At 33.7% G+C, this 17306-nt stretch overlaps 1 protein-coding gene across 3 annotated transcripts in view; it reads right to left on the minus strand.

Annotated features, from left to right (window-relative positions):
* Window positions 1-17306, minus strand: part of ASPH (aspartate beta-hydroxylase) — a 100575-nt gene that overhangs the window by 72711 nt on the left and 10558 nt on the right. Inside the window, exons 1-5 of one of the 3 annotated variants that reach the window (XM_088540172.1) lie at window positions 14998-15250; window positions 11599-11748; window positions 10719-10763; window positions 9337-9405; window positions 3655-4065 (exon numbers count right to left, since the gene is read on the minus strand). In XM_088540172.1, coding sequence (XP_088396298.1) covers window positions 3824-4065; window positions 9337-9405; window positions 10719-10763; window positions 11599-11748; window positions 14998-15013 — 522 coding nt within the window. In that variant the 5' untranslated portion in view covers window positions 15014-15250 and the 3' untranslated portion in view covers window positions 3655-3823. Of the gene's footprint in view, window positions 1-3654; window positions 4066-9336; window positions 9406-10718; window positions 10764-11598; window positions 11749-14997; window positions 15251-17306 lie in introns of those variants that run through there. The other 2 variants (XM_088540171.1, XM_088540173.1) reach the window with 2 other exon arrangements.

The following is a 17306-nucleotide window of genomic DNA, read 5'->3' on the forward strand; positions in this document are numbered from 1 at the left end:
CAAAATAACTTGCTCACAGAAGTCAAGAAGCCACTTACCTTAAATTGATTTTAACTTGTTACCTCTCTATATATTGCCAGGCATATCAAGCCTCCCAAATCCTCCCAAATGGAAGACAGCTTTGTAATTCACACAGCTAGCATAAAAATTGCAAGAAAAAAAAAAAATCTTGATCCATTCTCATTACCTTGCTCTAAAATATCTTATTTAACTGCATAAATTTAGAAGGAAAATCTGAATTGGAGACACAGGATCAACTGAGAGAAAGGATTTTTTAAAGGATGGGTTGCTTATTTTTTTTAAACCAAGGCCTTTGAACTAAAAGAAACTGAACCATTTGCTTTAAAATTTATGAAATGCAGCAATATTTGGTGAGAATTTATGCTGAAAGAAAGGAGATTCTTTGTTCAGTTAACTGAATAGCAGGGAGAAGCTTTACATTTTGGGTTTGAGGGTTTCTTTCAATTTGTTTGAACTGGCAGAAATCATTTTCATATCTGAAGTTAAGTCACAGACATATGTTGCATCTGATATGAAAGGTATAAGGGGACAGTAAGCAAGTCTTCTGCCTTGGTCGGCCAGAGCTGCCATACTGACCACTCTAATTAAGTCACATTTAAAATACATTTTTGATTTTCCTATCTAAACGTTAACTCTTAGGAACTGAAATGAAAATTCTCTTAACGCTTCAATGAATTGTTCTTCTACCCCTCTCCATCCAACAATAACCTGCAGGAGCAATTTTTATAAAAACTTGATTTATTCTAAGGTCAGTCACCGGAGACTAATTTTCAACACTGAATTAATATGCAATGAAACCTACAGATGGCAATGCTGAATTTGAAACAAATTTCAAAAGGGAGAGATTGAACAAACTCAAAAAGCAAGAGCTTTTTGAGAAAAAAAAGTTCTTGCAAAAAGTACTTGCAATAACAACTTCAAGAGATATGCAAACGCTTTTCTGTTTATTCTATTGAATTCTAAGTTGCTTTATGAGTGTTATATTTTTTCATGCAAAAACCCTCTTACTGTCTAACTGAATATTGTTGAAGGTGGTCACAGAAATCTGGGGTTCAAACCTTCCACAAATTCTCAGCCATTTCATGTCTATGTATGTATTTTTGTCCTATAAATTGCTTATATTAATAACACAACAAAGCAAGCAAAAGCTTCTGTTCCACAGGTTAACGCAGCATTTGTTTGGAAGGTTGTTAACTCAGCTCAAGACTGGCAGTTAAAAGATTTACCAACACTGGAAAAGGGCAGAGCAAAGCACCCTACACACTGGCCACAGTAGAAGAATACAACTCTTTTTTAAAAGACATATTTTACTTCTTTAAAAGACATCTACTTCTGTAACTCTGTAAAATTTTATTTAAATGACTTGTGAGGAATATGAAGGTAACTAATGATCTAATAAGAGCTTTGTGATCAAATTCATATAAATTATTTAATATTCATTCTTTATTATCTACAACTAGTAAGATCCTATGATTTAAATGCTGTATTTTCCTCATTAAAAACATTTCCTGCTTGTTACTAATTTTCTTCTACACTAAGTTTTCATACAAAAACAGAGTGATAGAAAACAGCAGCTTTGCCTTTAAAAATTATTTTAATTTTTATCAACTTTACAGTTGTTTGGACATAATGTAAAAACATTAGTAGGTTCAGTGTATTTTACGTCATTGATAGAAGGTACAAATCTTATTAAAAAAATCTAGATTTCAATTCTATCAATTTTAAATAAATTTTGCGAGAACTTGGAAAAAACAATTCACTTCAATCATTTCATTCCTTTGCTTATTGGTATATCCTTTTTGTTACTGAACTGCCTTCTTTGCAGAACTTCCACACTCATATAACTAAGGATTCATCTGAATCTTATTACCACCCTTACTAGTCAAGAGCTTCCTGCCATCGTAACAACCAACATAAAAACATGAAAAAAAAAATGGAAACTTTGGAAGCATAGTCATCATCTATAAGAATTTAACTATTAAGCGGGAGAATAATAGCAAACTTTTCTGCAAAAATACTATACTCTGGAGAAGGTAGGAGGAAAGTGGAGAGGGGAGAAAAAAAAAAAAAGAAGTAACAGGCAAAATGGAGAGGGGAAAAAAAAAAAAAAAAAAACTTGTTCTCCTAGGTCTCAAATTTCCTAGGTCTCAAATACTCTGCAAGTTTCTTCCACTTGCTAAGAAACAAGAAACTTCTTAATTATGTTCCAGAAACCTACCAGCATGTATTTTTTATAATGTGTATGATTTTTTAACCTTATGTCTCATCTCTCCCAGATTAGGAAACATGCAAGTTATGTGTTATTAATGTTATGTGTTTAACAATCATAATTATTAAATAGTTGAAAGAAAATGTGATTGATATTTCCTGTGATTCAAATGAGCAGCACCTCATCTTGAGCAGTATTTCTGCTCTGCATATACCATACAACAGTATTTTTTTTGCCTTTCTTTTTGTTTTTCTATAAGATTAGGTAAGACCATCTTGTATTTGATTGTTTTTTTGAACATGCATATTAAATTGCTTTAAAACTGCCATGCAAAAGCAAGTAAAAAAAATGTTTAAATTATAACAGGTTAAAATTTCAGACTGCATCCGACTTCATTATAAGCCTTACAATGGATACAAAACTAAGGAAAATTAGCAGGAATTATTATAAATAATTTTGTACAATTGTAAATATTAAACTGTTTGAGTACAGTATTCATGTATTGAAATGACAGCTCAGAGCTTTTAGAAATCAAAACAAATTGAAGACCACAATTACAAAATTGACCTTTCTAAGCCAGTAATTTTATGATAGCAGACAAAATTCACCAAAATATTTTTGGAACAACTGCTCCAAAACAGTTTTATAGGAGAAAAAAAGAGGTGGGGGGCTAAACCTTGCAAAACTCCATTACATTTTTGAATTTAGGAAGAAATAGACGACATTAAATTCTAATTTCTAATTAATCTTTAATATTCAGCATTACATAAGAAATACATAATCACAGCTTCTCACTCTCATAAAAGGCCCATCTTTAAAACTGAAACAAAATCAGAAAAGTCCTTGTCAAGACTGAAATAAAATCAGAAAAGTCTTTTTTATAAAAAGATATGACTGAAAACTTACTTTGAAAACAGACAAATTAGTGGGAACAAACCATATAACGACATACCATTTTCTGAATGCGACAAATGCTGGCTAACTTAAAAATGTTTTTTTTTTTGTAAAATTTTCAAACACTTTCAATGAAGTGCTTTTATTATTTGAACTGGTAAAAAGCATTTATCTGAGAAATCAGTAAATCACAAAATAAGTTATTTATTAAAATTATATATCATAGCAGAATTATTGTTATCATGTCTGTAATTTAGGACTAACATAAATATATATTTACATAATGAAGTCATGCCAGGATACTTTACAATCAAGGCAGTTACAAAATGCGGTTAATGTTTGCTAGAAAGACAAATATTATATTGTTAACAGTAGAGGTTATTACATTTAGTTTTGTAAGTTTTGTGCACAAAATGCACCAACTGAAGCAAAATCATACAGAAATCAACTACTCGACTGCTGATACACTCTTCATTCTACGTATTTACAGAACCGTGTAGTACTTGTCTTCTGGTCACAAAAAAAAAATAGAAGAGTCACTGAAAGGCTTCAACTAGTGAAACTACATTACATGGCTGATTTTAGTTCAATGTTTAAAGCATCCATTTAGGAGTTCCCCCTCAACACCATAAATTCCTGTCATATTAAGACTGATGACCTCGTGGACATTTTTGAAAGCCAATCAAATTAGTCTCTCAGTCATTGGTTCTGCAAATCCAAAATAACGCAAGTCTTTTTTCCCTGAACCCCTTCATTCTGTGACGTACCATCAACGTCATCTGCAGCTTCGCTCTCTTCTTCTTCTAGTATTTCAAAAGGAGTCAATACATCATAGAGAAATGAGAGAAAGCCATAAAACCAATCAGAGCTTTCCTCTGCTAAAATATTAAGGACTTCCTCTAGGGAATCAATATTTTCATTACTGCCATCTTTGGTCAGGCCTACACAAGAATACAGGAAAGAGAAAGAGAAAAAAAAAAGGACAGCAGTTAGGCAGAAAGAGAAAACTGTAAAAGGAGGATCTGTGAAAGACATGTCACAGACAGCAGTCGTTACAGGAAAGCTAATTAGGAATAGAAAGATGTTAAAGTTTCATTCTGCAAAGTACGCACTATAATTTGGACAATAAACATGCACATCATTTGCTGGTAGCTTAAAGAAGGAAGCTTTGGTTTCTCTTTTATTCTTTCTGATCCTAAAACAATTACGTTTATATTCAGTTATCTTCTTGTGACATTTATTAATGTTAAAAATGCCTTTTAAAGCAAGACTTAGAAACCCTCCGCTAAAAATTATGCAATTTGACTCTTTTTTAAAAACATCATTTTCAAATTTGAGAGCTTGTTATTTACAGCTGTGAATAACATTTAAAAGGAAACCGTTTTTAAACGTCATAAACATTATTAATAGTAACATATGTTTTTTCATGCAGAATTTTGATTTTGCTTAGAAGTGAGGACTCTGCTGGGTTTATTTTCCTTTTTTTATTATTTGTTTTCTTTGTTTTAGATTTTGCTCACTTGCTTTTTTTTCTGAACATGCTTACCAGTCATCATTTCTATGATATATATTCTAGATGATGCACTCGATGCTCAGAAGTTAGTTTCAAAGTTGAGGACATAGACAAGAATAGATAAAAATCAACAAGCATCCAATATAAAGGGAGATTAGGATTTATTTCTATTATCCTTATGTATAGTTGCATAGAAAATCTTAAACAAAATCTTAAACAGAGATGGCCAAAGTAGAGATGTCAGAACAGAGAAGAACGATTTTATTGCATCCCAACTGTCTGAGACCAGGACTTAGAATCTGGGCTAAGAGACACACTGATCTCGCTGCTGTTTAAAATATAAATAAGCCGCAGATCTCTCATCTTTTTTGGTAATAAAATCCAAAATTTTACCAAATAACTAACATTTCAGCTTTTCCATTCTGCACAAAGTAAAACAGAATGATCAAGCAATAAAAAACAAGCTTTAAGGAGGAAGAAGGAGGCATTTCCCCCACTTCTAACCAGAACAAACCAGTGTTTATATTGGAAGAAGCAGCAGAAAAGTGGCTAAGGGTAAAGACAGGATGTTGAAACAGAAAAAAAAAAAAGAAAATCAAGTGAACGTGTTGCACATGCACACTACAAAAGTATTAGGTGTAGGTTAATGAAACATTCATGATAGGAGTCTACAGCAGAGACACTTAACACATTTCAACACATTTTTCTTACAGCCCATAGTGAAAGTATCAATAATTCTGAGGAAACTTCCAAGTCCATGATGTTCCACATCCTTGTACCTGGATGTCCAGAACCTCTACTTCAGTGACCAGCCATTCTCTTTAATTTTTCACTGGATAGCTCAAAGGTTTAAAAATGACAGACTGAATCCAGAAGGCAATCAAGGTATTTTAAATATCCCTCTCCAACTTCTTCCATGGCTTAGCTCTATAAAAATTAAATTTTATAAACTTAACTTTTTGCAGCGTTGTGAATCATCATTCTAATTGCTTTACAAACTTTGGACCAAATAAGATGCAAAGACAGAAATCAAAATAAGTACTTTTACGAAGAATGAAATCTGAAATTAAGAATAAAAACTGAATCAAAGAGAAAGCACTGCGTTGAAAACACAGAATTATAAATATCTGTATAACTGTTGTTTAAAAAAGAAAAAAAGGCTTTAAATGGATTTAAAAAGAGAATGTATTGACACAATCTTTGGATAGTATTTCTGAAAACACGTGAAGAAGCACATGGAGGCTCCTATACCTGCACTAACTCAAGAACTGGAATGTCAGGCAGTTATTTTGACAAAACGTTAACATATGATACAACAGCATATTTTCCTTGCAAAGGGTAGAAGACCAAAGAAAACATTAGATATTTGAAGATATATCTTCCAATCTTGGTATTTACCAAAAAACCCCTAGAACAGAATACAAATAAACCCCAAAACTTCCTAACCATTCTTTACAAAAACGACCTAAGATGAATCTAATGCATTTTAAATATAAAAGAGTTTTAAGCTTTGGCAAAAGAAAGTTAGAGCAACACATTCTATGTTGTAAATTCTGACTTTCCATATAAACAGCTAAAAAAAAAAAAAAAGAAAAAAAAAAGAAAAGTATAAAGCACAGATAAATACCCAACAATTTTTGCCTTCGATGAAGGCAACAAGCTTTTCAAATATGCTAGGCACTGCCCACATTTTTGTCCATGGGCAGATGTGCTTTTCAAAGTCAAACACATGTACTGGTAAGCGTACACGAGCATGGTAAGTAGTACCTAAAATTATCTGGTGACAAAAATAGAACTGCCTCCGCAGGCAGCCTTGTTATGCCAAATCAGCGACTTAAAGGAAACACCTGCTGTATCGCAAAAGATATCTAAAAATTGCCACTTGTCTCAAACACAGATCTAAGGAACCACAATAGTTAACTATACAAGTATTACTGCAACCAGGCTAGGGTAAGGGTGATTTTATAACTAATTAATAAAAGAAAAACGCCTTTCTTCACTTGTAAATACCTCGTAAGAGAAGGAACTTATGTGAGCCTTTAGTACTTGAAGATGCTAGAACAGAATACAAATAAAAAAAGTGGAGAATAAATAACCTAAGAAGCTGAACTGTGCTTAATCATTCTTTAATTTGTACTATAATACCACAGGTTTTCTGAATCAGCAACCTTTCTCGTTTTTGCTGAGTTGTAAAGAAAAAACAAATTACTGGTTTAAAAAGTTAGGACTCTACTGTTTATTTCCTTTTGGGTGTTTATTAACTTTATTATTATTATTATTATTATTATTATTATTAGAGGGAGAAAAAAAGTGTAAAAATGGCTCCAAGCCTTCTACTTCAACAGATAGGGCTGCTTACTCTGAAAATGTTTTCTGAAATCCTACTAAAGTCATCAATTCTGTCCTTAGCTAAAAATTTATTTCAAAGAACAATCAAAATGAGGTGGAAAGAAACTGGGAAAAGGAAAAACTGATAACAGAGAACTCCGGAGGAGAAGATTCAAATGCCTCTGCTCCAATCACCAGAAAAAGTTCAGCAAACAGAAAGAACTATGAAGGATTAAAAATTGGCACAAGAAGTAACTTCGTAACCATCATCCATCAACTGGAGCAAGAATGCCCATTAGGCAGCCAGGATAATAAATGAAACAAGAAGCAAATGCAAAAGCTTCGTCCATTAAAGAGGAGCAGGAGTGTAGAGAAAGAAAAGCAGGATGAGAAGATGACTAAACTTTCTATCACTAATAATTTTGGTCAAAAGATAATTTGTAAAAGGATAGTCAACTTGATGAAGATAAATAAATAAAGCAATAAACCCAGTACAAACTTGGAGGCTCAAATTCTAAAATATATATCCATGAAAAAGAAAAACCATGAGGCAACTCTGTACTAGCTTCATTACATTTTTATCGTAATTCCTGTAAGTATTCCTACCACAAGGACAGTATATATATAATCTCCAAAATGGTTAATTAAAAAAAAAGAGAAAAAAGATAATAACACTATTACAACTGTTCAGGTTAACTGGGCTTTTCTTTTTTCTTCCCCTCTTGCGCTTTTAGAGGGTGTGAAAGAGGGAGTTTTCAGATATGCGTATTTCTAAATTACACAAATGCCTAGAGAAAATTTGAACATTAAACCTCCTGTGACTTCAGCAATAAAAAGAACAGATCCTATAATATATGATCCAATAAATAAATAAAATTTATTTTTTATATCCTAAGTTATTTACTACTATATCAACTTTTGAAATAAAAAATAAATTCACTCTGATATAAAATGAACTTCAGAATATGTTTATTATTAACATACAAATCAAATATTTAAATTCCTAGTGAAAACTAAAGCTTATGGAAAGGCATATAAAACCACTGTAGCTGCAAAAGATTTTTATTACATTCGTTTAATAATAGTAAAGAGTAACTTACTAGCATAACACTAAACTTTAAGTCTATCCTAATTTAGCAGAAAAAACACTTATTGTTATGGTAGCCTCACTTAGAGAAAAATCCCTGAAAGTATAAGTGCTTAAGCACAGCATATATACTTTAAAAAATCCCACAAATGAAAAATATAAAGGAGTCACACATCCAAATATTTAAAAAGTTATCCTCATGCAAGTGAATACAGGCTTACTGCAATACGTGCCTTTTTTTTAATTAACTCAGAGACTTAATTTTTGAATAAAACTCTCTCAAGGAAGAATCTAGTCCTTTAATTTTCATATGTATAAAATAACTGTACTGTATAAATTACTCTACATAAAATTCATTGCTATATAATTTATTTTCTAAATAGAAATCAGCACAATAAATTTCTGTGAACTTAAACTAGATGGATTATAGACTCTATTAGAAAAAAACTGTATTAGAATACTATTTATAAATGTCTGGTAATTTCCTTAAATTGACTACTTCCCTTACACTGCAGGAAATAATCTTGAATTTAGATAAGAAAAAATCACATTTCTAAGCATTTTCTCAAGAATAGAAAACAAATTTTGATCTGTGACCTTTTAATGTCACGTTTGAAGTATCAGCCTTAAACACATGCAAGACAAGCTAATAATAGAACTACTGTCATGTGCTGGCCAAATCACTAGCTATATCATGTTCTATAAAACAGATATAACAAAGCAGCAGCAGGTTTCTGGCTACCGACCTGGCAGTCTGAATGAGGCTAACACAAATGGCAACAGAGTATGATAACCACTTTCCATATACGATATAAATATCTGGGAGAAAAACACTGAAAGATTATAACTACATAAATCTTGAATAAGATAATATTTTATCATTAATGTGGAATTTGTAGCTCTGAAATCTCTCAGAGCTTTGGGGATTCTTTGGACAGACTCTCACATTCACATCAATCAAAAACGGTTGAAAGAGTTTGATTAGAGGACTTTTCATTACCATTGAAGCAAACGACTAAATAAATGACCCTTTCCCCAAATATGTGGGAGTTCTGAAGGCCAGAGAAATTGAACAAGCTTGTGGAGAATTCACAATAGAAGGAAAATACAATTAAAAATGCTAAACAAATAATAGATAAAAAAAAGAGTTCCTAAAATTTGCATTAAAAAAGAATTGATTTCAAATATTCGATTAGGAAAAAAATGTTGTGACATTGAATAATAACCAAAAATGAACCATGGCAACTAAATTATACATATTAGTCCACCTGTGTTTGTACTTGCCTAGCAAAACTTTAGCATCTTCTACATCAAAATCTCCATCTCCATCAGCATCATAAATACCAAGCTTGCCTAAAAATACAGAGAGAGGAGGAGGACAGAATTAGGTTATAAAAAAAATAAAAATAAAAACATCAAAAGCTTGTTTGCAAAACAGTAATTTCGATATGCAATCATTGACTATCAATGCTTGGCTGTTTCTGTACTTTTTTGATGATTTAGTCACATTTTATTTTTTTCTGGGATAATTTTAAGTTCCTTTCTATGCTTGCTAGACTACAAAGTGAATACATGTTAATATTTTACAGAATGTTTCTTTTGGTGCTTGCAGACTGTACAATATCTAAATCAATGGTGCACTTTGTCTGAATACGCTTTCCTCAGAATAAAATTTAAATTTACAAGAAACATTCAACAAATTCCACTAAATGAAGAATCAATCAAACCATCATAATTTGTTCTCAGTACGTTGCTTGACATTGTACTTGGGGAAAAAAAAAAAAAAAAAAAGAATAGCTACATAGTTTCTGTTTACTGAAACAGAAGCAATCTACTCCTCGGACAAAGAGATAATAGTCATAATTTTGTCACTCTATGACATTTTTGTAACTATATGACATTTAATGCAGTCAAAAAGAGTTACCCATTTAAACTAGTCCCTTTAAAATATAATCCAAAAATATTTTTCTAAGCAACTGAGTCATCGGATGCCTGATTTTTCTTTTGTTTTGAAGCTGCATCTCTGCCAGCCATGGATGTAAGCAAAGGAGAACTCAGTTTCTCTTCAAAAATAAATTTTAGCATAGAATTGTGGTATCAAGCATTTGGTGTACCTTGGGATCAGCAAGTGAGTAGTGATCTAATTTCTGTCGATAAAATTCAAGCTTCGCTTTTAATAGTGCAATAACTCCACAGACTGCTTGCAGAAATATTCTGTAGGACTATCCCTCTTTGTCAGTTTATTATTAAATTTCTCACCATCTTTAAATGGAGGCAGAAAATGACTTCTACTAAAATATATTCAATTATTATTCAATAACTCTTAATATAGTGTTTACAGAAAAAAAAAATCAGACGTGGATCTAGAATAAACTAAAGTATGGTCATCGCCATCGTAATGAAGCAATCCATTAGAAATGATCACCTTATTGATTCGTGGTTGAACACTATAGGATAAATGTAACACACTAAGAATAAGAAGCATTGTTTTAAGAACTGGAAGAACAATTGAAAAGAAAAAGAAATGGCTGAGTTTTTCATTTCATGGTAGAAGAACATAATCTTTTTTTTTTTTTTCTCTCTCTTCCAAGTTAAAAACATGAAAAGTTGAACAAAAGTTTGCAGCTATGGGACAATAAAGGAATTTTATTTCTCCAGTGTCCTACCTTGCAGTACCTCTGACAAGTTATAACGGAAATCCTTTGCTTTGGCTGCATGCACAGTAAAAATATAGAAACCATTATTCACATCACTAAATCCAGTTAAATTTCCAATCAGAAGCTTTTCTTAAAATTAGTATAGATCAAATATCATGTACCAACAGACCTGTAAAACGGTAAAGCTTGTAAAACTAGCAGTTGTAAAACTGCATGTTGAAGCTTGCAAAATCAGAGACAGCAGGTCATACAGTTTTGTATTTAGGACATGAAACCTACCAGCACTTTCACTCTTGGATATTAATAACAGTATTTCTATATAGTCATGTCATGACATAACAGTCAGAGTTATATTCAGTTGAAAAAGGAGGTAATTCTACTGTTGATTCACAAGAAGATGCCAAAGAAGTCATCGTTAACACACCCCCTCGTGAGAACAGTAACATCAGCCACACAATTTTAAGCCAATGCAACAAGTTCCTCAGCCTAAACTCAAACAAAGCATTTGTATTAAAAATTTCAGAAGTACTGCATACATTTTATGAACAGATAGAAAAATCTATCCTTAAGTACACTTTAATTCTCTAGTAAAAGCAGTATTTCAACAGAATGGGTTTTCCAGTTTTATTAAAGCTCCATTTCAACAGATGGAGTCCAGCATTAAAAAAAAACCTTTGAAGCATATTGCTTATTTTTATTCTTAGCTTCATCTTGTAGGTCATTTCCAAACATGACATTAGTTAATTTACCTAGCTAGTCAGGTGCTGCTCTGCAGAGTCTAAACTAAAGTTTGATATTTTCTGAAATGCAAAATGGCCTCCATCTAATGCATGTCATTCAAAGTATGGGAAGGATCTTAGTATATTGTAAGAAGATATAAAATTCTTACCTAGAACTTCTTCATAATCTACGAGTTCAAACCAAACAACTGCTACTGATGTCCAAACTCCCAGCAAAGCAATTACCATAAACCAGGTGAAAAATGAGCTTCCAGAAAGGCTTTCTTTCTTTCCGTTCTTGTTTCCTCCATGTTTAGTCTCTGTCAAAATAAGATCCACAAATACAGAAAATGATAAGGAGTTATAAAATAATTATGATTGAGCATGTAAATAGAATTTGGCATTTGAGTAACTTTTAAACATCAACTTAGCTACTTGTTTTTTTACTGTAAGTTACAGAGGAGAGCTTGATAATTATTTAAGGGGTAAAAATTCCTATAACCAAGCAAAGATCCCGATCTTTTTTCTCTTTAATTCCTTAGTTGGAAAGCCATCTCTCTGTCCTACTACCATACATTAATATGAAGTTTAACAATTTTGACAATTTTGAGGACAGTACAACCAGGAGAGTTTTGAAGAAAAGTATTTCTTCACAAGCAGTGAACAGTTTCAAAGGCAGTGATTGCAGCAAGTTAGCTCATGAAATCCACATGGCAATTCCAGCAGCCTAAAGAGACTCTAATATTAAACAATATTAAGAGTAAGACTCAAATTCAGACGCTCAACCAAATAACCAGTATGTTCTCTGGTATTTCAAATCAAGCAAAGAGATCCACTACATGCTGATTAGTTTTGGACTAGGAATTAACTGATAAAAGGATAATATGGATATTGAAGGCGAACTACAACTTCATTTACAATGAAACAGGTATGGAAAGTATATATGCAAATATAGGTGTTATAAAGAAAATATGGAGGAAGAGAATCCCTCAACGTAGCAGGTGGATTGGGTGTTTCAGATCTCTATCACCACCACCACAAGAGGAGGTGTAAATTCCTTACTATAGTTCAGGATCATTTTATGTAAAGAAGGACAGACCTAGTAAATGGATACCCCAAAAAAAGGTGTCCATAGACTTTCTGAGCCTGCTCCAGTGCTTTCCAATACTGTAAGACAGGAGCTTGGCCACATTTCAGGTCTACCAGCCTATTCCACTTCATTTCTTCTAAGCTTTTGCCTTTGCCCAAACAGCCACATTCAATCCTACTGATAGGGCAATCCATTTCTAAGGTGAAAACAGACTGCAAAAGTAACCATAATGATTTACTTGCTATACAAGGAAAGCAAAAGAAATCCCCCTGACCTATGCCAATTTGGCCACAGAGAAAATTTTGTTTTTCAATCTGAAAATTATGGTGATTAGATTTCATGTTATAGGCAGCAACATAAATGTCCTCAGACAAACATGAACAGAAGTGGGAAAAGTTAAAAAGTTGAGCATGAGAAACAAAACAGAAATTCCATATTTGTAGAAAGACAGAAGAGCATGTCAACACCTCAATCTCAAAGAAATAAATATTTGAAGTAGTGTCTATAAAACACCTTTAAAACAATCTATAATCATCCAAAACTCAAAATTCACTATTATTCAATGTTTTACAGATTTCTTAAACCTTCAGAAGACAACCCAGCCTTCCCAAAACTAAAACAATGTAATTAGAAACAACTAATAACCATTTTGATCTCAATCACCCCTAAGCACCCACACAATGGTATTTTAGAATAAAATGGAGTAATTCTAGATGTTGCATAGCAATTATTTGACTATTTTTGTAATAGAAATTAAAGGAGGGCTTTCAGATTCTGTTTTTCAACAGGACCACAGTTGTTCTAAATTAACCTTTTATTATATTCATTCATATTGAGTTCAAAATCTTAAAAAAAAAAACTCAGCTTAACTCTTACTGATATATGACAACATGTTTCTTCATTAAATGACTCATTGCTGAAACAGAATATCATTTTTTTTCTCTCTTTTAAATACAATGTTTGCTTGGCACAGACTTTCCAAAAACATTTAAAGAGAAACCAGGACAGCTTATGCTTCCACCCGCTGATCTAATGCCTGTGCGTCACTACTGCACACAACCCTAGCTGTGTGGTTGGGCAAAGTTACGAGGAGATGCAGGAAAGATGTGCACACAATTAGAAAATATGTGCGAAGGCAAGCAGTGTGTGACAACATCTTCAGAAATGTGATCAACTGAATTTAAAAAGTGTATAGAAGAATACTGAATTGAAATTTTTAATATTCAGAAATAAATAACTGTGCTGTGTAACAGTGAAACTTCACTACCCCTGTGTTCCAGTGCAGGCTATAGTCAATGAAAACTTTACACATACACATATTATTTAACAAGAAACTTTTAGGCTACAGATTCTAGGATACAATTTTCTTCTACAGAAAACTAAAAAGAGGCAAACGGAAAAGAGAATCTACTTGAATTTCATATGCCTTCATTTACTCTACTGCTGCTGCTTTATTGTTGTTTGTTTATGGAGAAAAGGATTTACACAGGAACAATGGAACAGGAAAATGAAATTCAAAAATAACAATAATAAATAATGAAGTAAGCAAGCATAACTGCTCCCTATTTTTCCCAATCCAGAGGACTGCTTCAGGGATTTCCTTTAAAATCAGATTTTCCTAAAAAAATCCTTCACAGAAGTTGCAAAGTTATATTTTTATGCTATGGCTTCCTAGCTTACAGGAAAATTTGTTTCAAAATTCCTGAAAAATTCTCCTAAGAATTTAACCACAGCAGCTTTATCAGGAAACACTTCAGCATAAACAGAGGTTATGTAATGCAGCACTTATCCATGATCTAAGCAGACAGCCACACACCCAGAGTCAGAACAAAAACCTGCAAGCCATTAGGAAATACTGGCTCTGGATTCGAATTCAATTCCAGACAGTGAGTTCTAAATTCAAGTTCTTTCTCTGCACATACTGCCAGCTATGGCAAAAGTAGGTCACTTCCCATATCTGGTAAGCCTTTGCTTACACCACCAGATGTCTTTACACAGACATCATAAAGTCTTAAACTGCACTGTATTCCTCAATGCCAATTACTATTATTTTTTTTAAGTCCTATACCTCACCCTCCCCGAAATTAAGAGTCATTCATAGACAAAAACATACGGAAAAGCTTTTTCGTTTACTCTATTTTAACTTATAAATTCTCAGTAATTTGGTGTGCTTTAAAAATAACTTTTAAGACACGTATCTAGATGCAAAATAAAAAGGTCTCTTACTGTAACGTGCTCTACTCGGGCAACAATCAAGTTGCAATTAAGCCTGCCATCAACCCATGAAATACCACTGCTTCAGAAATCATTTCATCAAAGAAAACAGAGGCAGCCTGTGACGCAGATTAAAACAGCTAACTAGCAAGAAAACAACAACGCGGAGCAGCAAGCTAGTTGTTTTGCCAACTACAACAACAGCCATTGCCAATATATGCAACTATGTATTTTCCATTTGGCCACCCAAAGGTTAGATTTTTACCTGTGTCGTCAGCCATAATTCTTGATTTCCATAGGAAAAAATGAGTGCACTGGTATCCAAAAATCAAAGTTGAAGGTGGAATAAGAAATGATTTATCTTCACTCTAGTCTTGCAACAGGAGCAAAAAAGATTCCTCAAGCTAGTTCAGCTGGAACCTGAAACTGGACCTAACTGAAAACTCTCCCTCAAATCTATTTTTAGAGCAGCCATGCTCACGAGCCAAAAGCTTTTCAGAACTCATATGGCAATGCAGTGACACTCACAGCCGCTCGCTCCTCTTAACGGAGCACGCTGGGTGCTGGCCTCTTTCTCCTCCCCTTTATCCTTAACCATTAAACACGGCAGCAAAATGAATGCGGACAAGTTGCAGAGAGGTATTTGGGCTGCAAAACACGCCTCAGTGCCTGAGTGACGCTGGCACTAACCCTGCCAGCGCAAAGGCAGTCACGAGGGTGGACACAAAGCTTAACAAATGCGGCCAGACAAGCTGACCAGGAAACTTTCTCCATGTTGGCACTCCCCTTCCAGCATGAGCAGGCTGTTGGGTTGAAATTTGTTACCTACTTTGACAATAAAAGACAGCTAATTTCAAGGAATGTCATTTCAAGTCTTAGAAGAGCTACTTGAAATTGATTACACGCATTTTTGCATCGAGGTTTCAAGTTAGAACAGTTCCCCCAGCACACCTCAATTTTGCCCTGCCAGACCCAAAGCTACCGACAACTTTGCAAAGCAAACCAGTGCATAGCCTGCTTCCCCAGAGTGCTGTAGGCAATAAGCCACGAGGGTAGAATAAGCAAAAATTCCATCATTTATTTGTTAAACAGTGCAGAGAGGGTTATTCTGCTCTATTTTCTCCCTCATGAAGGGAGGAACATGAACTCATTAACAGTAGCCTAGATGAAAGCTGTGATAGGCAGCACTCAGCCCTCCTCCCCAAACACACACCCTTTTGTAAACCAGGTTGCCATCAGGTAGATAGAGGAAACAGCAACACGTTACAGCTTGCTTTGAAAAACAACATAGACCTTATATAACTATTAGAGCTAGGAACTAGTCCCAGTATACAATTCCCAATAGCTCAAGGAAGAGTAACAGTAAGAAATAATCCTCAAAGGAGTTTAAGACTTGGCCAGCGGATGTAAAGAAACTAAAGGGCAATTGATTCTATAATCAATGAATCTTTTAAGGATTCTTTAAAACCACTTAAATACATGGAACAGAGCAGATATTTCAAGAAAGAGTTTGTAACTAGCAGCCCATTTCAGCAACATATGTAGGGCACAACTGATTTATAATAAAATAGAATAAAAATTTGAATAATGTAGAAAAGTCACCAGATACACGGAAAAAAAGCAACAGCTTGTTAAATGAACTACTTAGTGAAATAAAATGCACACACACACACCAAAAAAAAAATTGTTCTGACAGATACTACAGTAGGCAATTTGTTGCAACTTCATTTTGGCTACATCTACATTTGCAGACACTGCATCTTACTACAGTGGATTCACAGACCAAACAACTGATTTATGGAGTCAGCTTCAAACTAACTTTAGCTGAATGAAACTAACTTTGGCTGAATCACCACAAACAGCTGCAGTTTAACTTTCCACTTTATCTCATTTCATTCAAAACTAACTCAATATACTCCGAGCCCACTCCACAATGAACAAAAGCAGACTAAGTGGAGACAATCAGGAAAATCACTTCAAAGGTGCGCTCCCGATCACAGACGAACACACACATGTGTGTGTATGTGCATATACATATATTTATATACACACCCACAGCTTAACTTGTGCCATTTAGAGTGAACCGATTACAAGGACATATGTGTCCAGGGAGTTTTGTGAAAGATGCGAGTTTGAATTGGACAGGTATTCAAAATAAAATTCAAGGTTGGGATAGAAGCTTCATGAGGTCTTCCACAGTGCTCAGATTCTTTGACCACCCATTTGTTTGTTTGCTCTTGTTCGTTCTCATTCTCACCTGAAGTCAAATTGCTTCAGCGACAGCCAAAGCTAGTATTTTGCACATTACCTGCAGAGATGTTTTAGGCATCCTATTGTGTACTTACACAGATAGTTTGATGATATTATGGACAGATACAAACAATTGTAGCAAACAACTTTCAGCGATAAAATTGCAGCCAAGTATATTGCTCATTTTTTCATGTTTTATGGGGGGGACGTGAGTATCTACTAATTTTAGAATAGCCTCTGCTGAAACTGCTCTCTGTAGAGACTCTATCTCTCTTTTCCCCTGTCCTATTAAAAGCAGAGCTATTTTTTTTACCTTAGCCTTAC

Source organism: Tinamus guttatus, unplaced genomic scaffold (genome assembly GCF_059628265.1).
Source record: "Tinamus guttatus ecotype Peru unplaced genomic scaffold, ASM5962826v1 Tinamus_guttatus_pri_ptg000056l, whole genome shotgun sequence".
Classification (NCBI taxonomy): Eukaryota; Metazoa; Chordata; class Aves; order Tinamiformes; family Tinamidae; genus Tinamus; species Tinamus guttatus.